Source organism: Sorex araneus, chromosome 4 (genome assembly GCF_027595985.1).
Source record: "Sorex araneus isolate mSorAra2 chromosome 4, mSorAra2.pri, whole genome shotgun sequence".
Taxonomy (NCBI): domain Eukaryota; kingdom Metazoa; phylum Chordata; class Mammalia; order Eulipotyphla; family Soricidae; genus Sorex; species Sorex araneus.
In genome coordinates, this window is record NC_073305.1 from 178,766,156 (window position 1) to 178,793,389 (window position 27,234).

Sequence of the window (27,234 nt, forward strand, 5' to 3'; positions counted from 1 at the left end):
ACATTGATGTTACAGAAAAGTAGCCAGGGTCACTTCTGGGCCATTTATTTAGCAGTTGCTTTGTTAATTACCGGTAATATTTTTTTTTATGTTGAGTTGTGGCAATACTTTAATCTTAAACTCTGTCCCCAGGCCGCTTCTTTTAGTTTTATGACAAATGCCTATTTTTTATGGTTCTTGCTAAAAGCATGTTTAAACAGATTTTCATGAAGTAGAGGGATGTTTGCCCTTCTAGTATCAGTGTGAGCCGTTAAACACAGTCTAACAGACTTTCTGATAGTAGCTGTCTGCACTGCTCTGAGTGAGAACCCCACTCGAGAATTTTACATCTGGACAGAATTGCAATGTTTATTTTGTCCAGTCACTCTCCTTATGCTGCTAATGTTAAAAATCGCAGTGTTTTAAATAGAGACAGGAGTGTGGGCAGGGCAAAGTGAAATGAAGAAATGCCTGATGCTGAAGGCTACAAAACGACAGTCGTGGCAGCAGCGAGTAGAGTAGCTCCTTGGTCCTCTCTGCAGGCTGTGTACTTAGATGGTATGTGATCCATGTGAGAATTTTTAACAATCCAGCTTGAAGGATCTGGTGGAAATGTATTTTTCTATACGGTAGGTCATTCCCTCTCATCTTCTCGTCTTATAGATCTACTGTGCAGATCATTCTCCCATCAGTATTTTTTTTACATTTTCATGCCTGTGGACCAATATTGGTTCACAGATTAGCAGTTGAACACCATTTGTGGATTTAGATCAGTCCCTCCCCCTTCTAGTAATCAGTCCCTTCCCCTTCTAGTAACTTTTGTTTTGTGATGAAAATTTCCTTTCTTCTTTGTTTTTCTCTTTTTAGTTTCTGGCTCTGAAAGATGAGGAATTACCTTGCCAGATTTCTCTAAAGTCTTACACTGATTCCTATAAATTTCTTAATGCAGTCAGGTGCTATTTTTATTCCACAGTTACCACTGTGAACAAGGAGTTTGTATAATTCCATAATAGATATTTCACCTTACTTTTGGCAAGATTAGGAATGAATTTGCTCTGTACTTGATTCAGAAGCTAAATTACAATAGAAATGGTGAATTACATGGTCCCGGTGTTGAAAAACATATGTTTTTATTGAGGTTAATTACTATATCCAACATTTGTTGTGTACTGTTCACTATTAATTTTTTTTGCCATGTAGTTTAATATTGTTCCAGGAAATGAAATGTAAGTTTAATAAGAATGGGAATTGATGGAACCATGTGTCATTCGTATAATTAATCTTCCTGATAAATGTGTCAAAGAAGGTCATGGCTGTTGCTTTATAACTATACTAAATCAAGATGATCTGACACCATTTACTCTGTAAAAGTTTATATTTATCTGGAGAGGATTTATAACTCAACAAAAGCCTAAAATGTTTTTTAATTTTGATACTTCTGAGAGCATGTAGCATTCCATCCCCATGCGACTTACCTGTTGGGGAAGAAGGAACGTGGAGGCGGTGGGAAAAGGGATTTTCTTCTGGTTTTGAAAGTACCAGGACTGGACTGGAGCGATAACACAGCAGGTAGGGTGTTTGCCTTGCATGCGGCTGACCCAGGTTCGATTCCTCCGCCCCTCTCAGAGAGCATGGCAAATTATCGAGCGTATCCTGCCCACACAGCAGAGCCTGGCAAGCTCCCTGTGGCGTATTAGATATGCCAGAAACAGTAACAGCAAGTCTTACAATGAAGACGTTACTGGTGCCCGCCCGAGCAAATCAATGAACAATGGGATGACAGTGCTACAGTGACAGTGCTTTGAAAGTATCATTGAGATCCTCTCGAGAAATGCCTTCAAGTTTACAGCAGAATGCTTGGAATGGTGTTTTGACAAGCCTTTGTCTTGTCTTCAGCCATTTGGAGGGTTCTAGATGCATACAGAGGACCACTGAGGTCAAGGGGCAGCTTTTGCAGAGCCAAAATCTTCCATCTCCTTGGAAGATGATTACTTTTATCTTCTTCAAGTCTTGGCTTCAGCATCCTCCATGGAGCTCCAGGAAGCCGATTTGTGCAGGTGGAATGAAAGTGAGGATGAGCAATTAATGCTGTGTTTCCCCGGCACTGTTCTTAACGGAGGGGGGCGGCGTGGCTTGTGTGTGTGTGGGCGAGCCTCCCTTTGGTGATGCAAGTTCAGTGCATAAGAAGGTCCATTAGTCTTTTTAATTATTGAGCAATTTTTCATAAACAGGCAGACATCAATTTGATGCCATATTCTTCTGGTCTAAGAGTTAATGCACCTTCAACATGACCCATTTTTTTTTTCACAGACAGAATTTTGTCTCTTCACTAGACAAATACGGGGAAGGCTTTGATGATTAACCTTTCCCGCTGTCCCGATCTCAACCCTTGTTGTCAGCCAGACACACGCATCACCGTGGCCTTCTCATCAGTGCAGCATCTTGTGGATTGCCAGAGGAAACACAGGATGCGCAGACAAAGTGGAACTTGTGATAAAGGGCAACACTGGTTTAAGTGTCAGTGTGCGCCCTGTCTGATTATACCGAAACAGTCTCTGTGACTGATCTAAAAATGCCTGCATCTCTATTGGTCCAACCTGCCAGGCTCAGCTGAATGGCTTCAGTCTTGACTGTTTTTAATCTTTGAAGCCTGGGGTTCTTTTCTATCGCTTCTCCTAGCAGTCCCCACCCAGATGTCCGTCACTTGCCCACTGGGAAGAGAGTGTGCCAATGTGGGATTTTCATGCCTATTTAGGTCACCCTTCTATTTTTTTTTCTTTTTGGGTCACACCCAGCAATGCTCAGGGGTTACTCCTAGCTCTGCACTCAGGAATTACGCCTGGCAGTGCTTGGGGGATCATATGGGATGCCAAGGATTGAACCCTGGTTGGTCATGTGCAAGGCAAATGCCTCCCCACTGTATCACTCCAGCCCCTAGGTTACCCTTCTTGATTGCATTTAAGGACCTAGGTTTAGAGCTGACACAGAAAGAGAGAGTTGGTCCTTACGAGATTCCCTCACACTTGGAAAGTAGAGTGCTACTGTGAAACCTTTGGCAAGCAGGAATGGTGTGAGACAAATAGACAATTACTGTTCATTTATACTGAGTGTTGTTAGACTAAGAAGACAAAAACCTACCAAATAACGCATAAAACCTACAAATGACACACATAGAGAAGGCAGGCGTCAGAACAACACCTGGATGAAAGCAGATCCTGGAGTGAGAGCTGTGGAATAGAAGCTGGACACTCCTCTGGCTTCTGGGCCTTTGTTGTAAAAGTGGAAATCCGCATTGGATTTCCGCCAGCTAGTGAGGCAGGTCCTGGCATAGGCTTTTGCTAAAAGCATAGTGGTATTGTGCTAACTTTTTATACAGGGTGGTGGTGGGATGGGCAGGGGGGATACTTGTAACTTCAAAGAAACACCCTTAAAGTACCAGAGTCAATGCTCCCATACTCTCCTCCAATGTCCAATTCCAAATGACATGCAAACCAGAGGGTGGGACTTGGGGGAAAAAAAGCACCTTGGCATCAGCTCCACTAATTAAATTGTGAATGAGTTTAGAATGCTCTAGAAAGAGCGCTTTTTGGATGTCTGGAGGAAATGTTCTTGTTGCAGGCAGAACTGGATTTCAGGAAATGGTAACTGAGAAAAAGATCTCTCTGAAATGCTTTCTAATGTGTGAAAGGTTTAGCACCGGACCAGTCTTGGCTGGGAAACACATCTGTCACAGTCGCACCGCCTGCAGGGGTGGGGCTTGAGTTTTCAGTGTCTTGGAAGTAGGGGGTGGGGGTGGATTTATGAGTGAAGGAAGAATTTGAACTTGGCTGTAGAGGCTTGGGAGAGGCTGGTCTCTTCCCTGAGTGGTTCCCAGAGGGCTCGGTGGCATGGTGGGTGCATGGGAAATCATGACAGTGGCACACAAGGTAGTTCTATCAAGGCATCTAATTGAGACCTGCGGAGACAGTGCGGGGGGATAAGTCCTGCATGCCTGGCCAGTAGCCGGCCCTGGTTTCGAGCCTGGCACTGCATGGTCTCCCTGAGCATTGTGGGGTCTGGTCCTGGAGATCTCAGAGCACTTTTGGGCTGTGCAGGACCAGAGCAGCGCCACGCACTCAGGATGCAGGCTTGAATTTCTGTCATGGTTGACCAGATATTGCCAGGAGCGGCCCCTGGGTCACCCTAAGCACCAAAACCCCAGATGAAATCCAAGCTGGGATGTAGAAAAGGCCTCGCCTGGGCTCAGGGAGACCGGGCAGTGCTCAGGAGTCACCATGAAGTCGCCCAGGGGACATTCGCTACTGTGAACCCAGGGAGTGCAAATTCCTTCCCAAGGCCTCAGAAATATTTGCTGTTGCTGAGCCCCAGCCCCAGGACATGGCAGGACTGCCAGAGCCTCCTTCCAAGGCACAGCAGGGGGAAGCATTGGCACAGTGTCCAGAGCCCTCAGCTGCCGAGCAGACTTGTGGCTGCAGCTGATGGCAGCGGAGGTCACCCGAGAGAGTTGGCGTTCTGGCTGGGAGCCCGTTGAAGCTGTTGACAGCAACACAGAAGGTAGTGAAGGGAAGATCGGATTCTTTACGTTGCTTTTGTCTTCGGAGGAATCTTATCCCTTAGGGAACGATAGCACTGGACTCAGGGTGAGGATTTCACAGTTAAATGTAAAGAGTTTTATGTCTCACTTCCTGAGGACATACTGGTTTTTCTCTGACCATGCTCAACGCTTCGTAGGAGGCAGGAATGGGCTAGAGCCCCACCAAGTCCTTCTTCCCAGAGGGTTCATGTTTCTCCTGACTCCGTGTCTAGACAGTCATAAGAGGCTGTAGCCCAGAAATGGAGGCTGGTCTGCAGAGGCCTTAGTCAGCCTGGACTCTTGGCCTTGATGCTTCCACAGAGTTCCACAGCACCCAGGCTGGTGGTCTCCAGTTACTGAGTGCTCAGGATTCAGAAACTGGTGGTATTAGCTTTGCTGACTTCCAGGGACCAGGGCTGGATCCTTTCTCTAAGGAGTAACTGAAATCACTTCTGGGGAGTTTGATTTGGAGTGACGAGCTCAGGCCGCCTGCGTGCTTTCACCTCTCTTTGCTCATTTCAAACTTCCACTGATGGTCATCAGAGGGTTGACCCTAACTCCTCCATTCATTTGATGTACAAATATTTGTTGACTGATAGCCTCTGCCAGGCACTGTTCTTGGCCCTGGGAATCAGATGAGCCAATTGTTCCCATGACATGACCCAGGGATTGGGACTAGGGAAGGGAACTGTCTACGCTAGAAGAACCTCAAGAAAAGCATTTTAGGTTGAAGTCCCAGGGATGGAAAAACCCTTAGGTGGGAACAGGTTTGGTATGAAGGAGGCCAAATGATATGTGAAGGTCAGACTGAGTGGGGCCTTTGTATGCCAGTATCTCCTAAGGCACTGCTTCTACTTGGAACATCTTGGTGAGTCAACAAAGACATAAGACTTGGTAAATCAATCAACTCGGTATCACCAGTCTCTTATTCCATCCCAGTCAATACCAGTTGCAACCAGCTGAAAATTTTCATCTTTGCTCACCACTGAGTAGTATTCAATTGTGTATGTAGGCCCCAGTTTCTTTAACTATGTGGCCATTGTTGGACACTGGGGTCGTTTCCAGATCTTGGCTATTGCCAATAATGCATAGAGTTACAGGTGATCATGCTAAGTAAATTTAATCAGAAGCTAAAAGAAAAGTATGAGGTAATGTCACACATAGAGTAGAAAGGAACACTCTCCAAAAGGAACAAATTCCTGAAACATGATCAATAGAATTGGGAACTGGAGATGCTAAGGGTGGGGAGAGGAAGTGAAGGGATTATGGGTCAATAGTGGTGGGATTGGTCAAGTAGCTTTGCTACTGTCAAACAGAGACTTCTCATGAACCATCTCCAGTACCAAGTAAACTCATTCATCAGCCATGATACAGAGACTCATAAATATATCTCGAAAGAGAACAGCAAATTGCGGAGATTCTTCCATATTCTGTGCAAGGTTGAGTTGTTGCAGGACCCGAGAGAGGGGCAGGTCCTGCCCAAACAGACCCCCATCAGCCCAAAGCCTCCAGACTCCAGAATCACTGCCATACTCCCGGCTGGACTCCACGGCTCAGGACAAGCCTCTTCCAGAAATTAATCTGTTGCAAAACTCAGGTATGTGGGTTTTGTGACTCAAATCTCCAGGCTTCCACAGAGCTGGGGATGGGCTACTTCCCACCATCTCCCCACACTTCTAGAACATTAGGCAGTCATGAACACACCTAAAAGCTTCCACCCAGTTAAAATTTAACTCCAGCTGTATCACCCAGTTAAAAATTTTGGACTTCCTGGAGTGACGTCCCAAACTCTACAACACTGATGAGCCAACAGTGGCACACCAGATTGGATGGGATGTAATGTAGAAGCAACCAATCTGAAGTAATAAAATGCAAGCATTTTAGTAATCTCTTACACAAGGGCTTAATGTCTCCATGGTGAGATAACAATCTTCACTTACTTCCTTCTAAGGAAACATTTTTTTTTTTCTTTTTGGGTCACACCTGGCAATACTCAGGGATTACTCCTGGCTTTGCATTCAGGAATTACTGCTGGCGGTGCTTGGGAGACCATATGGAATGCTGGGAATCAAACCCAGGTCAGCTGTGTGCAAGGCAAATGCCCTAACCAGTGTGCTATCTCTCCAGCCCTCTAAGGAAACATTTTTGATCATCCTTTTAGCATATTATTTATGACAAGCAATATAAAATAAATTATTGAGGACCTGCCATGGGGGCAGGTTTACGATGTGGTTGGGAAAATTGTAGATCATGGTGGTGAGAAGGTGCAATGGTAGTGGGATTGGAATAAAAAAGGAAGAAAAAAAGAAAACAAACAGAGACTTCTGTACCATTGATGGTACAGTGCCAATGATGGCACCTCAATAAAACATGTTTTTTAAAAAGTGATTTCAAGTGAGGAATGGCCCAGACTGACTTTTAAAAAGTTTTCAAACTCTACAGAAATGGGATACTGTTATGATCCATTTGGTATGAGTCATGTAGTGCTCATAATTCCACTTTTCTTGTGTATATTTCTGTATATATTTCAATGTGTGTTTATTCCATCTGGAGATTGAATTGAGAGTCTCATCTGTGTGGCATGTGGCAATGCTATTGAAGCTACACCCCTGGTCTCTCCATACGCATTTCTAAAGGTCGAGGACTAGTTTTAAAAATACAACTAAAGCCAGAGAGATACTACAGTGTGTTGGGTTTTTGCCTTGTATGAAATCAAACCACGTTCAAGCCTCAGTACCACTTATGCTTCCCTGAGTGTCCCCAGGAATGATCCCCGAGCAGTCAGGAGTAAGCCCTGAACACATCTGGGTTTGGCCCCTACAAGTAAGACAGAAGTACAACCATATTATTCTCAAAATTTTAAATATACATGAACAAAGAAAACTTTCTTTAAATATCAGTAACTCAGGATTACTTATAGGTTGAATTGATGGGATTTTCTGGTCTGCCTCATATAGCCTGGGACTGAGGAGTTGAAAATGGTTCAGTGATGAAATCTTTTTCAGGCTGTAGTGTGCGTTAGAAGAATATGGTCTTTATTCTTCGTGGTTGGTTTTACAGATTAACAGCAACATCTGACTTCAGGAATTTGGAGTTCTTTTCCAAACTATTATCTAATTCCTTCCCTTCTCTAGCAAGAGAAAATGTGGATATTTTTATTTCCAGACAAGGGAGAGTGGCACATTTACTTAGGTGTCCAGTTACTTATTCTCAAGTCCCATAGATGGTGTTTTTGGTAATACTGGTGAGTTAGGGATGACATATCCCAACTGCTCTTGCTTTTGCTCTGTTTTCTGTTTTTTTCTATGAGAAATTTGAGCAGGCCCTTTGGACATGGATCAGGACTGATTTAGTAACCTCAAGGTATTTCCAAGAGATAGTATAGAATGATTTCCATAGGATTTAATGGCATTGAATTCTGTGTAAATACATTCACACACAGATTGATTTTTTGTGTCTGTGTGAATTAGGTGTTACAAGGATTCTTCAGTCCTATAGGAAGGAAACCTGGGGAGGTGTCAGTTCCCATTCCTTCCAAGGGGTTCAGAAGAGGTGGGTGCAAGGTCTAGAGGTTGCAGTGTGGAGAAGTTGAGTCTGAATGCAGTTGAATTTCTCCAGACTTAGTGTGTTCTTGGCAAGGAACCACAGGAAGGGCAGCAAAATGAGAAAGATTGAGAAAGGCACTGGACACTTTGCATAAGTCACCTTAAGTCAAAAAGGTAGTTAATAGCTTAGCAAGACTCCACAATAGCAAGATATAGTATTGACATACAGGGCTTCTCATATAACCTGACTTTAATGTCTCCAGCCAGGAGTCCACCTAGGAAGTGTGTGTCTCTATATGTTATCTATCTTCCCTATGTCTTTGGAGCATCCATCCAATCTACATTCATCATCATTACTTCCCTACGGAGCCATCTACTCTGTTCTCTTATTTGTTTTCTCCAAAATTGTTTTCTAAATACATTTCAATCACTAAGAAATGGAAAGCTAAACTATCAATTGGGAAAATATTTAACTATATATTAGACATACCTCATAACTTGTGTATATACATAACCTACTCCCAACTCCCAGTAATGGCCTGAGCCTTCTTGACTGTTAGCAAGATTTTCTTTGTTGCATCAGCAGTAGAAAACCCTGTTGCTCTTTGGGCTTGCTTTTGATAGGGTGGATTAGAAAACCAAAGAAGAGTAACCCTGAATGTTGAGTTTTGCTTCCACATCTGCAAGAGTCCTTGGCACCTACACAGATGTGTTAGCATTACTGGTCATAGATGATGCATGAAAGGTCGACCTTAGCATTGATGAAGTCATTCTGTGCATAAATCAGTGGATTCCTCTTCCAGAATCTGTCATTGGCTTTGGAATTCCTTAGAGTCATGTTTGTTCACTTGGGAAATACTCCTGTAGCTGAATTGTGTTGGCTTAGTCTTGGACATTTCAGTGCTATTTTCTGTCCTTTGAGTTCCCATCTCATCACTGCTGATAAATGAATGATTCAAGAGTACATCAGATGGACAGAGATTTTTAACACATTTCCTTGGTCCTTTTTTTGTCTTCCCTTTACAAACTTATTTTCTTTCCATTTTCTCACCCCTTGTTTGCGAGATGTGTTGCTTTGCTGAGAAACCCACTTTAGCATTTAGAAACCTGTAGTCAACCCTGGCAGCTTCTGCTGGTGGGACGAGTGTTGTTCCTCTTTCATGGGCCGTGGGAAGGAGAGCTAAGATAAGATGCTTTGCACATCCTGGCTCCCGTCTTTCCCCAGTGCATCTTGTCCGTGGTTTGTTACTCTTGGGAAGGAGTTTGGAAACATGGACTGTGCACTCATGAGCCCATGAAAGAAATTCTAGCTGACTCTAGAAGTTATTTTTGGCTAGAGGCATGAGACAGAGTCATCGCATCGTAAAGCAAGAAAGGAATTTTGAGACCAGAGTTGAGGTTTCTCACTTTGCAGAGAAGAAAATGAACCCAGAGAGGTTGGGGACTTGCTTTAGTCCTACAACAGTTCTGGGGGCTTTTCTACACCCCGAGGAATGCACCACCAGAGCCTAAGATCAAGCGCCCTCATTTTGTCCTCAAGTATGTTGTACTTGTAGCTGTGTGCTCCCCCAATGACACCTCGATCGCCAAAGCCAAAACTTGCACTTGCAGTTCGGGCCATGTTTGTGTGGGGTTTTTAAAAGTGATGACATCATGACCCCATCTCTCAGATAGGAACAGCAGTTGGAAGATTGATGGATCCCACTGGAAAGCAGAGCAGAGGTCAGAGTTGGAGCAGGACTGTTTTGGTATTCTGAGTTCAGTGCATGCAGTGCCTCTTCTCCACAGCTTTCTGACGCAGAGGCTACCCTCCACTGGTTTCTTTAGTCCTGGCCAACCCTGGTCTTTCTATTCCTCCCTTTCCTAGTTGTCCATTGGTCCACCCTGATCCCTGGCTGGCAGTAAATAGATGTGTCTTAGTGCTATTGAATAATGAATGACTGAATGAACAAATGAATGGATTTCATGCCTCCACTTAACTTCTCTGCTTGTTGTTGCGATGTCTAGGCATTGCCCATTGGGTTCTGGTACTTGCATACTCTGTTGCAGTGCTCACCAGAGGCTGCACACTTGTGGCACTAGGGATCACAGTACAGGGCCATTGGGATTGCCTCTGACATGCTGGGTGGTGTGAGGGATGGACTTCATGGTTCATGTTTGCAAGGCAGACTGGACCGCTAAGCCACATTTCTGGGCCTCGACTCTCTTCATATTTCTGCTTAGGAATAAAGCAGTTCTCCTTAGGCACAGTTGCATTTACTGTGCAAATTAGACTCAGAGTCAGATTTGATTTTAAGATGTGCTGTCAGGTCACAGTCCTCTCTCTTGGCTTACTTCTTTTGTGTCCTTCATATGCCTTGTTTTCTTGCATGGCACTTTGGGTTACTTGCCCTTGATGGTCATTAACACTTATCATCGGGTGGTGTGAGTGGAGACAGGAGAGGTGATGAAATTCAAATCAGGTCACTGAGTTACACAATCGTAATTGATATGAAGGATCAAAGGATGTTGACTTAATGGGCTTTCAAGGAAACTTTGCACCAGGCCATTCTTGTTTCTCATTAGTGTGGAAAATCAACATTTGCTTTTATTTTGTGGGTGAAGATATTTTCTTAAGTGAATGGGAAAACCTCTTGACATTTTACAGAAAGCCTTAAATTTTGGATGGTGAATATGAATATTCTTTGTGCATAAAGAACTTAAGAACTCACGTATAAACACCTTCAAAATACATCTTTTTATTGTTTGGGGGGTAAAATTAATTATTTTCTATAATCATATTTTTAGGAAATACTCAAATTTTCATCATGCGATTTCCTCATAAGCCTGTCAGTTCCTGTAATTGTGCTTTCATGGAACCCAATGGAGTTCTCAACCTTTGTCCTAGAAATTAAATTAGTATTTTATTTCTAAAAAGTATGACTGGCCCTGTAATAGATCGTTGTTGGCAATTTCTAATAGCATAATTATTTATGAGCTTAGGGATGAGATCCGAGGTGATGACTTGGTTCCCAGATGCAGATGCTCAGACCTTGGCTTGCGAGGCATTTGGGTGGAGTTCTTGTCTTTTTCCCTCAGAGCCTGGCTTCTGAGAGCATTTTGCCTAGGTCCTATAATCCACCATTCACCAAGTGCACGACTTTCACAGTCACTTCAGCTCTCTGTACCTTAGTTTCCTCATTTCTAACACGACTTGGGTGCTGCTAAAGAGTTAACCACACGTTGGGGCTGGAGCAATAGCACAGCGGGAAGGGCGTTTGCCTTGCACGCAGCGGACCCGGGTTTGATTCCCAGCATCCCATATGGTCCCCTGAGCACTGCCAGGGGTAATTCCTGAGTGCAGAGCCAGGAGTAATCCCTGTGTATCTTGGGGTGTGACCCAAAAAGCAAAAAAAAAAAAAAGAGTTAACCACACGTTAAGCAGCTAAGATAATGGCCTACCACCACCTTCACTTACTTGTTCTGGGGCCACACCCAGCAGGGTTAGGGCTCAGGAGGGTCCCCTGATGGTACTCAGGAGACCATGTGTGGTGCTGGGTTTGCCACCAGCAAGGCAAGTGCCTTACCTTATGTTCTGCACAAGTTCTCTGGCCTCTGCCTTCACTTTAATGTGATATTTGTTTGCCTTCTTCCCCAGACTTGTTTTCAAGGAAGGGTCATGCTGGTTTTTCCAGAAATTCTGGGTGTGGTTGAACTTTGGGGCAGAAACTGAAACAGCATCTGTAACTCTTGTTCTAGAACATTTCTCAGAGCTCTATTGAGCTATCGTCACTCATCGAGTTTTGGAAGAGTTTTTTTTTTTTTTTGCACCTTTTAGGAAGGGCTTTATCTGCATCTGTTTATTAACAAGAAAAACAGCAATAAACAGATTAAGAACTTCTCTTGTTAAATAGATAGATATGAAGCAAGAGATAAAAGTTTTCAGATAAGCAGTGCAAAGGAGCCAAGATCTTTCATTTCTAAGAACTGCAAGGATCTATATTTGTCACGTAGGAAACAATTTTTTTCTTTTTTGCTTTTGAGTCACACCCAAAAATGCTCAGGGGTTGCTCTTGTCTCTGCACTCAGGAATCACTCCTAGCAGTGCTCGGGGGACCAATTGGATGCTGGAAATTGAACCTGGATCGGCTGCTTGCAAGGCAAACACCCTACCTGTTGTGCTATTGTTCCAGCCCCAAGGAAACAATTTTTTAACTTCCCTGCCCCAGAACTAAATTGCCACGTGGTTTAGGAAGTGGCCCAAATTTGGCCCAAAACTCATTTATTATGAGCTTTTCTAAAAATGAGATTCAGGATTTTTTTTCTTTCCAAACACTGCTATATTATATAAACTTCACTGTAAATCTTAAAAACTTCTCTTTACACCCATGGAGAATAGAGATTATGTGAAAAATCCAACTACAACATTGTATAACTAGTACCCACAGATAATTCTGGCTATGGACCTAGCCCTCTCCAGTTTCTGTCTCCTCCTAGTGAATGGGAGAAAGGTGCCCAGGAGACCAATTTCATATTGACTTGCACATCGGTACACAATGGGCATCTGAAATTAGTTCTCATTATCTTATTATTATAATCTGTTATTATGACAGACTTCGCCGTGCTTCTAGCACAATTATTCCTTAGCCTCTATGGAGGAATCCAGTAAATATTGATTGAATTCTTTCTGTGTGCAAAATCTCAATTTAGAGATTTTAGGAATTATAAGAACAAACCAACCCCTCCCAACAAACATTAGAATACAAGAAGCCATACTTTTGTAAAGCTCCCAGCCTACCTGGGAAGACAGACAGTATGTATGTCGGCAACTAGCTGTTGCATACCTACTTTCTCGGTGCTGTGCTGGGAACTTAAAAGCAAAGTTTACTGGAATAGGATTTGTTTCTTGGAGATACACAGGCATCTGGTGATGAGGACCACTCTAGAAGAGTGACATGTGTGCTGATCTAGGAGCACATGGTCATCTCATTAGCACTCCACTGGGTAATGGATGCAATCCTGACACTGGATGGCCCATCAGGCTCCCCTGGCGCACAGCTTGTCAGAGGAGAGCATGCCCATTTCAGATCCCTCTCTGCATGTCTAGGTTGTCACAGCCACTTGGGAATGATGCCTGGAAAGTTGTGCAGCCATTCTCCTAAAAACCCTGTATTCCTGTGAGTTTTTGAAGAAGCCGCTCCTTTGAGAGGTGTGGACATGATGGATGGTCATTGACTCTTGGTGATTCAACCTTCAGCCTTTCTCTGGAAATCAGGGAGTGGCCTGCAAGTTTCAATCCATTTCCCTGTTATTTCCCAGACAGCTGGTATTAGGTGTGGTCCAGATGTCATTGAGTTAACATAGCAAGAGACACGCTTGTCTCTCCCTAAACAGAGGCCATCCTTGGGGGTTTCAGAGTTGTGTGGAACTTATAAAGATGCAGATCAAATGATCTTTCCAGTTATAAGTCACACTATCAGAGTTCTGGGTGCAGAAAACCCAATTCCTGCAGTTTCTGGAGGTTGACATGATCCCTGGGGGAAATGAGGTGTCAGCCGGGAAGGGAAGGAAAAATAAGAATTCTTTTTTTTTTTAAATTTTTATTTATTTATTTATTTATTTTAATTAATAGTTTATTTTTAATTAGTGAGTCAACGTGAGGGTACAGTTACAGATTTATACATTTTTGTGCTCATGTTTCTCCCTTACAAAGTTCGATAACCCATCCCTTCACCAGTGCCCAATCTCCACCACCAGTAAACCCAACATCCCTCCCCCCCTCCCCAGTCGTTTGCATATAAGTGGATCAACATGGAAAGTATCATGCTAAGTGAAATGAGTCAGAAAGAGAGAGACAGACATAGAAAGATTGCACTCATCTGTGGAATATAGAATAATAGACTATAAGACGAACACCCAAGAATAGTAGAAATAAGTACCAGGAGGTTGTCACCATGGCTTGGAGGCTGTTCTCTCATTCTGGGCAACTCAGAGAAGGAAACAGCAAGTAAAATGTGGAAAAATAAGAATTCTTAAGGGGCTGAAAAAGGTGCTCCAGGCATAGGAAACTGAATGCTCAGATGCCCCGGATGAAGTAGAGCACTTTGGGTCATGGTGGAGATGCAGTGAGTATGAGGTTGCATGTGCATGCATGCATTGATGTGTATGTGTGATGGGGGGGGCGTTGGGGGAACTACTGAGTTTAATTTGCATACAGTAAGTGTGAAATTTCTTTAGGTTCCTCCTGACACCCTGAAATGCTGTGGAGTGGGTGATGAGTCTCTCACTCCTATGTCTAGGTATAGGTTTTGTGTGCCACAAACAAGACTGAACATCCTATGAAGAGAAATATTTCTGAAATGGGCCAAGGGCCAAGGGCAAAGGCCTAAAGAATCTTGATATTTGAGAACAGGGGAGAGAGACAAATAAGGGTAAGTCATTGCCAGGAGACATCAGCCAGAGTCCGTGTGGCTGTCAAGAGAAGTGAGCACTCAGTGCTTATAAGATTTTAGATAAGCCCGGTGAGGAGGAATTGCTATGAGGAGCTAGGGAGGATGGAGAAGGAAAGCTTGGTTTCCTGTGTTCGTGAAAGAGGAGATTTGTGGGCTCCTGGGAAGCAGGGTGTTTGGAGGAGCACAGAGTGAGTAATTTGTCAGAATTTTGCTCAGAGAGCCCCAAAGAGACCCAGACTGGTTAGAGCAGGGGATTCTAGATTTGGATTTTCACTCTTTATTCTAATGATTCTTTAACTTTATTTTAATTTTTGGATGATCTTATAACTCCCCTAAATTATAGATAGAAACAGAGAAATGTGTGGATATATTTTCTGGAAAAGGCCATTTGAGTTTTCTGGTCTTCCTCAAGTCCATAAAGGGAAAGACATGTTCCACAGATACACATGGTGAGAGCTTATGGGAAGACAAATGTTGTACCTGTGGACAATTTTTTTGTTTCTAAAGACAGTGGCTGGCAAGGTGAGTGTAAGGAATGATGGGAGGCAAGAGACCAGTTCGAGTAATTCAGATGTGGAGTATTGATCTTTCACGTAATAATGAGGAAAACGGGAATGAAAGGGAAAGATATAGTGTTTTGAGGAAATAATGATTGAATTTGATGATAGAGTATATATGAGAGGGGCATTAAGTATTTATGAAGGGCCTACTTTGAGTTTATCAATTAAAATTGAGAACAAATGACATTTATGTGAAGTGTGAGATAGAGATCCAGATTTTGTTTTGTACTTATGGTTGTCCAGTTTTCCAGAACCATTTGTTGAAAAGGCTCTCTTTACTTCATTTCGTGTTTCTCAGTTCTTATACCTAAAATTAACTGTCCACAAGTATGGGATTTTGTCCTTGAGTATTCATTTCTGACCCATGAATCAGAATGCACATACTTCACACGTTTGCATTCATAATTTGTTGAGGAACCTCATAAAATTGTCCCATTTGATAATTATTAGGCTATATTTCTATAAACTGGACATCTGGCTGGTTCTTGGAATTTAGTTTAGCAAAAATAATCTTTCTTTAGAAAACCAGGCTTCATACTCTTTGTTTCCTCAAATGCTTGACTAATCAAGGAAATAATGCTTTTGGATGATTGGTACCATGATTTATGGTTGGAAAACAACAGTATTTGATTATGTTGCCTTTCAGACTTTTACTTTGATCGATGAAAATCTTTCTGGCAACTCTCATAATGTTTTGTTTTTTCTTGGTCCAAGAGAGTTCAATCTTTGGACTCAATATGAATCATATTGGAGTTGTAATATCTGTGGGGCATCCACTTGGAAATATTTAGTTATCAACCGATGGAAGGAGAGGGACCTAAATCTTTGCTGAATCTGCCCAGTTTCTATAGATGTGGTGGTGGTTTGTTTTTGGTCACTTTATCTCATGCTTTTGCTATATTATTTAATTTTTTTTCTGGCCATTCCTTCATTCCTTCAACATTTGTATATCTTCAACTGTCTCCGAGTTGCAATGTGTTTGATCGCCAATGGAATAACATGCTCCATTCTTGCTTATACCCCTTTTCCATCTTTAAAGATTATCTAGTCTTTTTTTCTAGATAATGTTTAAAGATAACCTTTATAGGAATACCTTTTTGGGACTGGAGCAATAGCACAGTGGGTAGGGCGTTTGCCTTGCACGTAGCTGGCCTGGGTTTGATTCCCAGCATCCCATCTGGTCCCCTGAGCAATGCCAAGGGTAATTCCTGAGTGCAGAGCCAGGAGTAACCCCTGTGCATTGACAGGTGCGACCCAAAAAGAAAAAAAATAGAATACCTTTTATCTTTTTGTTTGTTTGTTTGTTTGTTTGTGGGCATGGTCATGCTCAGAACCTAGTCTTGGCTTTTCACCCAGGAACTACTCCTGCCAGTGCTCGGGCTACCATATGGGTTGCTGGGGATAGAACCTGGGTTGGTTGCATGCACAGCAAATACCCACTGTACTACCACTCTGACCCCACGATAAAAAAAAATGAGCTCCTCACTGAACACAGAACTTGCCCATTATTACCAGATTTTCCATGGAGTTTTATAAAAAAGTTCTCTGGATGAGAAACTTAAAGTTTTGTTGACAATTTTATGAGAAAGCATTTTACAAAGAGAGACTTACAATTTTTTTTTTAACATCAGTTTGTCTGAAGAATTGGTAAGATTTTCACTTAGGATGAAGGATTAGGATGTGATTAGGATGTCTGAGACCTCTTTTTAGTAAGCAAACTAATGGCATTTAGAGTGTGAAAGTGAGAGTGATTAATTTTGGTCTTGTGAAAGTGATAAGCCAAGGATTTCCCAAGTGAAGTATAAATGCTTCCCACCAAAGAGGTGTAAGAGTACCAGTGGCAGGTCAGTGACTGGTGGCTCTGGGCAAGGCCAGCTTGTAGTCTAGAGAAACCAAAGCACACAGCAGCTTTAATGAGGCTCATCTTTGGGGACTGAGCTAACCCCAGGTGGGTGCTTGACCGAGCATTCTTGTGGCTCCGTATGAGTCCTTACATGGGTACTTCTCATCCTGTTCCTCTTCTCTGAAGATCTTCAGGCCATTTATGTGCAGTGAGACGTGGATATCTCTGTCTTGAGGTAACTTTGCCCAGTGAACTTCACCCATGCCTATTTGAGATCATCTGACTACATTTCAGGTGCCACGGACATTGCTATCTATTTCATCTACCTTCAGTTCCGATTTTATTCTCTTCCTGACTGGTTTTGAAGTCTTCATAGATCAGAGCTGGGCTGAAATGATAACAGATGATGGGGTTTGTGTGTTTGACAGAGGTTTGGATGTTGGCTAAGAGGTTCATCTACAGGAGTATATTTGAGCTGTCATTTCCCCCTTTTCTTTTTGAGTGCTCTCTGGTCTTATGCCCTATGTCTGCAGTCATCTCTGGCATGCCAGGGCTATCTCAAAGTAAAGGATATTAGGCCAGGAGGATGTCATCAGCAGCATAACATCTCTGCTAGGTCTGGGGGAAGTGGACCTTTGTTATTATATATTCAACCCATTTGTATTTTTGTCAATAGTCACTTCATTGGTTCAGACATTGATGAACTCATTTATATCAATATTTATTAAGAATCTTTCCTGGATAAGACTTGGACATTTGGATCCAAATGCAAATAAAACATAGTAGGAATAGCAGATAGCCATGAGGTAGAATGGATCTTTGGAGAAGTAAAGTTGTCAGGATCAGAGGAGTACAAAAAAATGTTCATTATTGAGTTCAGAGTGGGGAGACAGTGAGTGTGTGTGGATTAGGCAAGAGAGAAATTAATTAAAAAGGTGACCTTAAGATGCAATAACCATTTCATACCCTATGGATTACAATAAATACAGTTGTAAAAGAGCTGGAGCGATAGCACAGCGGTAGGGTGCTTGCCTTACACACGGCTGACCCGTGTCGATTCCTCCGCCCCTCTCGGAGAGCCCAGCAAGCTATTGGGAGTATCGCACCCACACGGCAGAGCCTAGCAAGCTGCCCATGTGCCAAAAACAGTAACAAATAAGTCTCACAATTGAGAGACATTACTGGTGCCCGCTCGAACAAATTGATGAGCAATGGGATGACAGTGACAGTGACAGTTGGAAAAAAATTAAAAAGGAAAGAAGGAAGAGGAAAGGAAGGAAGGATAGTAAGTGTAGGCAAAGATTCAGAGAGATGTGGAATCTTTGTATAGCTAATGTAAAATAACGGAGCTGTTATGGAAAAAAGTCTCTTCCTTAAAAAGCTAAAGGACTTCCAAATGATCCAGCAACCCCACCTTGGGATATATAGCCCAAATAAATGAAAACAGTGTTGCCCCAAGGTATTTATTACACAGCCATATTCATAACACGTTTGTATGCAATGACTAAGGATGTGAACAACCGAAGCACCCATGGGTGGATGTGTCAAGAAACACAGATTTGTACACATACAAAAGGAATGTCTCTGTCCACACTACAGCTTGGAAGAAGCTGAGGACATTATCCTCAGTGAACATGCCATTTACCAAAGTGCAGGTAGTATGTGGTCCCACTTCCCTCAGGGGTATCACATAGTCAAATGACAATCAGAAGGTAGGCTGGAATGAGGTGGAGTCTGGAGAAAATGAGGAAAATCCCACGCCTTATGTGAATGTACATCCAGTATGAACTGGATGCTTAAGTATGGTGAATATGGATGTATATTTTGTATTATGTGTATCTTATCACAATTTTAAAAATGTAGTTTATCATTAAGGTAGAATGGGTGGAGGACACTTGGCACCTTGGAACTGTTGTCCATGTATATATTAATCATTAATATATTTATTCTACAAACATCCTCTTAACCACAAATGGAGACGTTACTGGCACCCACTCAAGCAAATCAATGATCAATGGGATGGCAAGTGATGACAAGTGATTCTACAAACATATTGCATGATGGTTGGGCATGGAATGATATACAGGGGCTGACATGCTTATCAGGTTGTAACATACTAAATCTGCCAATTACTTGTTTACTTCCCCCTTTTCTTGCCCCCCCCCAAGAAGCACTAAGTTTTTTATTTGTTTTGATTTTGGTTTGGGGGCCACACCTGGCAGTGCTCAGGACTTACTTCTAGCTCTAGCTCTGCACTCAGGATCACTTCTGGAAGGGCTCGGGGGACCATGTGTTCCTGGGGGTTGAACCTGGGTCAGTCATGTGCAAGGCAAGCACCCGGCCCGCTGTCCTACCACCTCCGCCCTTAGAAGCACTACGTTTTTTGAGTTACATCTTTGCAGCTGCTTTTACTGACTTGAATGATGCACAAGTCAACAGCTAGGGAAAAGCCTTGCAGCTGCTGGCTCTCAGGAGCTGGGCAGCACGGTGATGAGGTGGACAGTAGAGTATGAGTTGCACCCCAGAGCTGCCAGCCACTGTCCTCTACAGGTGCTGCAGAACAAAGAATCCTATATAAGGCTCTAAGCCTCAAGCTACCTTACTTGGAATGACAAATGTTTAGCCAAAATTGGACATGTTTACCTGAATCGCAGAATTTCATGAATATTATGGCAAAGCTAGTTTGACAGCTGCCAGAAGCAAATTGTGGTTTGTGTGAATGAATGAGAGGGACAGGGAAAGTTGTAGAATCTGAGCTAAGAGGAGTAGCAGGGCTTTTGAGGGAGGAGCAGTGGAAAGCAGTGGGTGGGGGCACTTCATAAGGTGACATATGAAGATTTAAGCCTGAGTTCCTGGAGGCATTTTCCTACCTCTTACCCTTTGGAAAGTGCCCGGGAACCTTTGCTTCCCTCTATTCTGGTAACATCTCTCTACATCTTTTGTTTCCTATGTACACTCTACAGGCCTAGTCATTTTTGAGATGTGCTATTGACTGCCAGCCATAAGCCAGGCACTGGCTGGCCCCATGCAACGATTCTCCTATACCACCTCTAGCAGGGGGCATGCCCCAGTAAATGCTGGATCACTATTATTTCTATCTGGCTTAGGTGAGGAGTGCAATCATAGCATTTTCCTTCCTTCCCTCGCCCCTGCCTCCTTCCCTCCCTCCCTCCTCCCTCTCTCCCTCTCTCCCTCCCTCCACTCCCTATCTCCTTACCTCCCTTCCTCTTTCCTTCCTTCCCTCCCTTCCTCCTTCCATCCCTCCCTCCTTTCTTCCTTCCCTCTCTCCCTCCTTCCTTCCTTCCTTCCTTCCTTCCTTCCTTCCTTCCTTCCTTCCTTCCTTCCTTCCTTCCTTCCTTCCTTCCTTCCTTCCTTCCTTCTCTTCTTCCCTCCCTTCTTCCCTCCCTCCTTCCTTCCTTTCCTTTCTCCCTTTTCCCTCCCTTTTCCCTCCCTCCCTCCTTCCTTCCCTCTCTCCCTTTTCCCTCCCTCCCTCCCTCTCTCCTTCCCTCCCTCCCTCCCTCTCCCTCCCTCCTTCCTTCCCTCCCTCTCCCTCCCTCCTTCCTTCCCTCCCTCTCCCTCCCTCCTTCCTTCCCTCCCTCTCTCTCTCCTTCCTCCCTCCATTCCTTCCTTCCTTCCTTCCTTCCTTCCTTCCTTCCTTCCTTCCTTCCTTCCTTCCTTCCTTCCTTCCTTCCTTCCTTCCTTCCTTCCTTCCTTCCTTCCTTCCTTCCTTCCCTTTTCTTCCCTTTTTTCTTTGCACTCAGGTATCACTCCTGGCTAGGTCAGGGGACCATATGAGGTACCAAAGATCGAACCTAGGTCAGCAGCATGCAAAGCAAGCCCTCTACCTTGCCCTGTAAGCACCCCAGTGCTTGCCTTAAACTCTCTTTCTCGTGTTCAGGTCCTTCTGATGTGTCTTTTGTTTCGGCGGCTAGTGATTTGCTCACTGTACATGTTATTACAGAGTCTTGGATATTGAATAGCATCTTCCACCTGCAATCATATGCGAAAGGTGGGTAGGCAGAGTGCACAGTTACTGATACCAGTGAGACGACATTTCGAATGGTTAGATTGGTATCTCTCTACACAAACTCCATGTGGATCATCAAACTTACGGAGTTTCAAATGTTCCAGGTGTTTCTTGTAATGTCTGTTTCCTAAAGACTCTTTGTGCTCTAGAACTGGAATTGAGCATTGGTTTCTCATAGGCCTGTGTTCATTGCGAATTCCCCACTGAGGTACAGGGGCGATGTATATGTGTGTGTGTGTGTGTGTGTGTGTGTGTGTGTGTGTGTGCACGCGCTGTCGATGCACACACACCAGATGATTTTATTCTGTCATTTTTGGAATAATACATTCTGCTGTAGGCAGTCTGTTTTTTTTTTTATCCCCGGCAAGTTTGTGATAAACAATTTCCCCTCAAGGTTAATATAATAGGCAAACACCTTTTGCTGCAACAGACGGCCAGAGGTAATGAAAGATTAGCTTACATTATGATTCATGATTGCAAAATGTCAGAATAAAGTGGATCTGTGGCATCTCCGAGGCCTCTTGTGCTTGAGAGGAAAGTACATGTTTTGCTTGTTTAATGTTAATGGATTCACGGTGTCTCTTCCCCCTCTATTTTGTTCCCGTTCAGGCCCAATGCAGATAATCGCCGCCAGGGTGGCAGAGAGCGCGTGGCGGGCACCGCCGACAAGGCCAACCTGATGGTGGAATCAGCCAAGGAGACCCGCTACTGTGCCGTGTGCAACGACTACGCTTCCGGCTACCACTATGGAGTCTGGTCCTGCGAGGGCTGCAAGGCCTTTTTCAAGAGAAGCATTCAAGGTAACAGGATGTCAAAGACAGCTTCTTATATATAAGCTGTCAAAAACAGCTTCTTTTATATAATATCTATATATATACATATATATATTTTAAAGATGGAATCATTGTGAATTACAGTTACAAACATATTAATGTTTAAGTTTCAGGAGTACCACGTTCTAACACCAAACCCTTTGTCAGTCCCCACTACCCTCCACCAATGTCCCCAGTTTCTCTTCCACCCCCAGCTTGCTTCTCTTCTGTGACAGGCACCTTCCCCCTCCCCAACTGTTTCTTTCCTAACTTATCCCCCTCCCCTCTGCCCCCTGTGACGAGTCTTGAAGACCAGCTCTCCTACTCTTCATTTCTATTGCTATTGGACAGTTGATATTCCCCTGTGAGGTGTTTTTTTTTTTATATCCACATATGAGGGAGACCATTCTGAGTCTGTTCCTCTCCCTCTGGCTGATTTTATCCAACATGCAACTCACCAGATCCATCCACATTGTAGCAAATTGCATGACGTTATCTCAAAAACATTCTTGACTATGTAGGTTTTCTTAGACCAGGTAAACAGTCATTTATTCCATGTTGCTTTTGCAGCATTTTCTATATACTTGATTTATCTGTGCATACAGAGGAGAAATAACAGCAAATGTAATGGTTGCTAATACCACGTTTTTATTCTAGTCTTGATAATTTGTCACCAAAGTGTTTTATTAAACTTTTGTGGTTCTCTGTCAATCCTGTTGCCCCTCTAAGCTACTTAAGAATGAAGAAGGATCTAACATGTTGATAGAAATTTCTGAAGATGCGGTAGCTTTCCTTGTTTTACTTGTTATTTAAGAAGAGAGTTAGAAGTGGGTAGCCATCAGATTACTCTAGTGCTCTAAGTGTTTTAGTTAAAGAGATAAAGTGTTTTCTTTTGAAAGCACACCAATTTTCATCCACTACTTAGTGTACAAACTTGATTACTCAAGAAACTGAGTAACAGCTTCCTGTAGAACATACTTTTTTTTAAAAGCAAAGTCAAGGGCGCTATTTAAAAGAGGGGGTCAGGTTGGATATTCTATGAACCTATTAATAATTCCAGGTAGAGAAGCTGTCTATGTTAAGATGTATGATAGGCAGAGACTCTTTTGTCTTTTGGCTGGGGGGCCACCCCCAAGTGATGCTCAGGAACTACTCTCAGCTCAGTGCTTAGGGGTCACTTCTGGGGGTGTTTAGGTGATCATGTGTTAATGAACGTTGAATCTGTGCCCCTTCCATGCCTCGTATGTACTCAGTTCTTTGAGTCATCTCTCTGACCCATGGAGTTAGTTTCATAAACAGATTTGGTTATAGGTTCAGTTCAGTTCTGGCCTTTGAGCATTAGTATATATTTTTAAGAAGTTTTATTGGATCACTGTGAGATACAGTTACAAACTTGCATGATTACATTTCAGTCAAACAGTGCTTAAGCACACATCCCTCCACCAGGGCACATTTTCCATCACCATTGTTCCAGTGTCTCACCCGCCACCTCCACCCCAACCCTCTCCCTGCCTCTGTGGTGGTACAATTCTTCTTTCTCTCTCTAATTTGGGGCATTATGGTTTGCAATGCAGATACTAAGAGGTCATCGTGTTTGGTCCTTGGTCTACTTTCAGCACACATCTCCCATCTTTGAGCATTATTAAAAGAAAAAAAGAATTGCTCTGAGATGACTGCTATCTTGTTATTCCAAATGGTTCTTGGGCACAATGAAAGCCCAAGACTGACTCTACCCCACTAGCTCTGCTGCCACTCATAGTCTGTCTATAAAGCAAATAGAGAAGATGCTCAGATTTAGATCATGCAGATATTTATTCAAGACCAACAGGACATGGAATCAGGGTGGTATGTGACTATGGCTGGGCTTGGGTCCAATAAGAATAATCGGGGGCTGTGTTCTGCTTTAGAAAACTTCAGGGTAAGACGTCTAGTACCTTGGAGAGCTCCCCCATCAGCAGTTGAGTTAGGCAGAAACTTGGTTTCTGAAGAACCTGGGGTCCATTTAACCTGACCCCACCTGTTTTGGAGAGCCCTATTCAAAGATAATTTAGTTCTTTGGCGTGAAGGGATTCACCTTGTTCAGCTAGGATGGATTTGTTTATACATTTCCTCTGATGTTTCCCACCCACTCTGGTTCAATCACGTGCCTTCATCTGGAAAACGGTGGAGGATGGGATGGAAGCACAGCTGAACTCTTAACAATGTAACGAATGAATGTTCAGAATGCTTCCAGAGAAATGCCACACCAAAGTACTGAAACTCTGGTTTCTGGGAACCAGACTTATTCTTCTGCATTCTCCATATGGCAGGAGGAAAAATCTAGCTACATCAGATCACGTACTCTTGTATTTAATAGTCTCAGAGTGCTAAGAGTGTAGTCTAGGTTCCTTTCTATAGCTTAGAATACTCCTTGCTCTTACTCCTGTTATGGCTGTCCCCACTCGATGTGATGTGGCAGCCTCCTTACTTTTTATCCAATTCGCAAACACTGGAGGTCCTCGGCACCTTAGCACATGTGCTTGAAACCTAGGTTTTATTTTTCTCCCTTTTGGGGATGGGCACATCCAGCTGTGTTCAAGGCTTATTCCTGACTCTGTGCTCAGGGATCATTCCTGACTAGAGGGATCATTAGTGGCACTGGGGATTGAACAGGGGTCACCACTTGTGCAAGGCAAGTGCCTAACCCCCTCTTAGCAATTTGAGCCCAGAGCCCAAGACTTTAACCTGGTTGATATTTTTGTTGTTTTCTTTAACCCAATCACTGTCCCAGAGAAATCTCCCAGACAAAGGTAGGTCAAACCTGAGACTTAAGCACCTTCATCTTTTCACGTTAGAATCCTGGTATTTCTACAGCATTGCTGTATTGATCTGTCAAGTCTGTGTTTTAAACATATATCCATCCAATCCCAAGAACTCAGAGCTTACTCTTACAAATTTTCACCAGAATAATAGTCATAATTAAAATTTTCTACTTGTGATTTCTCTTTTATTTAAACCATTTGCTTCATTTTTTTACTTTTATCAAGCCATTTTACATGCTGCCAATTTTTCACATTTTCCAAGCAAATCCCAAATCACATTACTGCTGTATTCAGAATTCTTTTAGAATTTCCAGGATCATTTGGGGATTTTTCAGTCTTGCTCTATCCCACTCTATTTGTTTGAAAAATCACTGTTTCTACACGAACTAGTTTCTAGACTGGACTTCTTGCTCTTGTTCCAATATGACCATTCCATGCTTGGCTGAGAATTTCTTTCTAGATTTTGGTGCTCAAGAGACAGTACAGTAGGTGGGGCACTTGCTTTGCACATAGCAAACCTGGGTTCAATCCCTAGCATCCCATGTGGTCCCTTGAGCCCCAGTAGAAGTGATCCTTTAGTTTAGAGTCAGAAGTAAGCCATGAACACTTCCAACAGTGGCCCCAAAACAAACACAAAAGAAATTTATTTCCAGATTTAACTGTAAAATTTCTTCTTGTCAAAATAGTTGTGATGCTTACCAAACTATCTCTGATGCTAGTGCATGAGGAACTTCTTCCTTATCTGGATCCTATGCCTTACCTTACTCACATCCCTTTCTTTTAAGATCACAGGTATTGGCTTCTATGTATATTTAACTTCACTGATTGTGAGCAACAGAAAGGCATGACCCAAATCAAGCCCTTATTTATAGGAATTACTCAGTGAATACATTAGAGATGGAAAGGAAAGGTAGGGTTAGTATGTGGACTTTAGACAACACAAAACCATTACATTTTCACTGCATTACTATGTCATCATGTTACAACCATTGTATTCAATCACAGAAGAGATAAGGTGAAACTATCTTTTATTTAGATTAACCTGCCAGAGACTTTCAAGAAAATGGGATAGAGAATCAGAGAAAGGAGAGAACAAGCATGAAGGGCGAGCTAAATGTTGATCACATAGCTGAGATTTAATTAGCATTAAGGCCATTGGGTATTTGAAATGAGAGTATTCCAGATACCCCACACTGAGATGATCCTGTGTGGGGTATCTGGAAAAATAAAGAGAGAGGGATATTCAGAAACAAAGGGACCCCAAGAGAATGACCTATGGGAAGGATGGACAGGGGGCATTTAGTTTCAGGGACGCTGCATTTGATGGATAGAACTATTCAGCTGGTACAGATGCAAAATCAGCCCACACTGCAGACAGTTCAGGGGGTGAGTATTTGAATCATTTTCCTCAGTTAATTTTAAAATCACTTGGTGAAAAGAACGATTGAAATCATTCTTAGAGGTTGGCCATTATTAGCCACAGAGAAATTACTTCAAACAGCTCCTCTAAATTCACAGTGACACAAATTCCCTGAATCTCACCAACACTTTGTAAGAAGCACTTATTATTAAACACGTCCATTCAAGAACCTTCTAAACAGAAAACTCACCAATCAGCCTAGCAGAGCTGAATGCTGATATTGAGGTGCTTGCAGTTTACGAGAGAGCGTACTGGTCCTCATTAAACTGTACAAATAGCAAACTGCAGGAACAAACATAAGGCTTGCTACAGTTTTTAAAGAACAAACAAGATTTTTTTTCCTTCATAAGTTGCCCCGATGGTGGGACTCCACAGACATCGTTTAGAACTCAGCTCAACCTAGTCCTTCCATTATTTGGGCTATTTGGTTTTTTGTTTTGTTTTCAGCTTTTTGAAAATTGATTTCAAAAAACCTGAAGGACAAAGGAATTTTCATGTGTACACATCCGAGCTATCATGTCATGTTCAAGTTAAGGCTTTTATGATGATACCTTGGGTTCGTTCATTCCTTAGGGGCCTCCCAAGCAGTGTTGGGGGTACTCGGGGCCCTCCTGGTGATTCTTGGCTACCTGGACTAATGCAGCCTCATGGTGCCGGGGCTTTCACCAGAGCTGTTCCTAGTGGAGCTCAGCAAGCCACCTGGTGCCAAGGATTAAACTCCAGCCTGTGCATGCAAGGTGTGGACCTCTGCACCCGAGCTCTCACCCTGAGGGTTCCTTCAGAGAAGGCTTGTCTCTAAGATAGAGGTCAGTTTGTGGGCACTTTGGCTTCTGGTTCTCATGAGAAGGAAGGGAAGGCACCGGCCTGACAGTGAACACCTGAGCCACTTCATTCATGAAACAGTGTCACTCTGCTGCCATGTGGCGGACTAATTTACTCTCTACGAGATGGGAGTGCGAACAGTAGGGCTCAGAGACTCACAATCATAGTCTTTCTACCTGCACAATGATGGTGGCTCATCACATTCCCCCCCTGCAATCCCCCCCACTCCTCCACCAATTTGGCCACATAATCTTTGTCTTGGAGATAATTAAGACAAAATGCATCTGACAAATGAAATCAGTATAGAACCCCTATTTCTTGGCAGCTCTTGTGGGCACAGCTGAAGCTTTCAGAGGTCTTTAAAAACCATGGCAACAAATGCCTTTGAAGGGTAAGCAAAGGTTCCAAATGTTTTTAATCG

General features: G+C 43.1%; 1 protein-coding gene across 2 annotated transcripts in view; it reads left to right on the top strand.

The window, feature by feature from the left end:
- Positions 1–27,234, top strand: part of ESR1 (estrogen receptor 1) — a 279,658-nt gene that overhangs the window by 15,686 nt on the left and 236,738 nt on the right. For both annotated transcript variants that reach the window (XM_004601103.2, XM_055136027.1), the window contains exon 3: positions 21,568–21,758. In XM_004601103.2, coding sequence (XP_004601160.1) covers positions 21,568–21,758 — 191 coding nt within the window. The remainder of the gene's footprint in view (positions 1–21,567; positions 21,759–27,234) is intronic.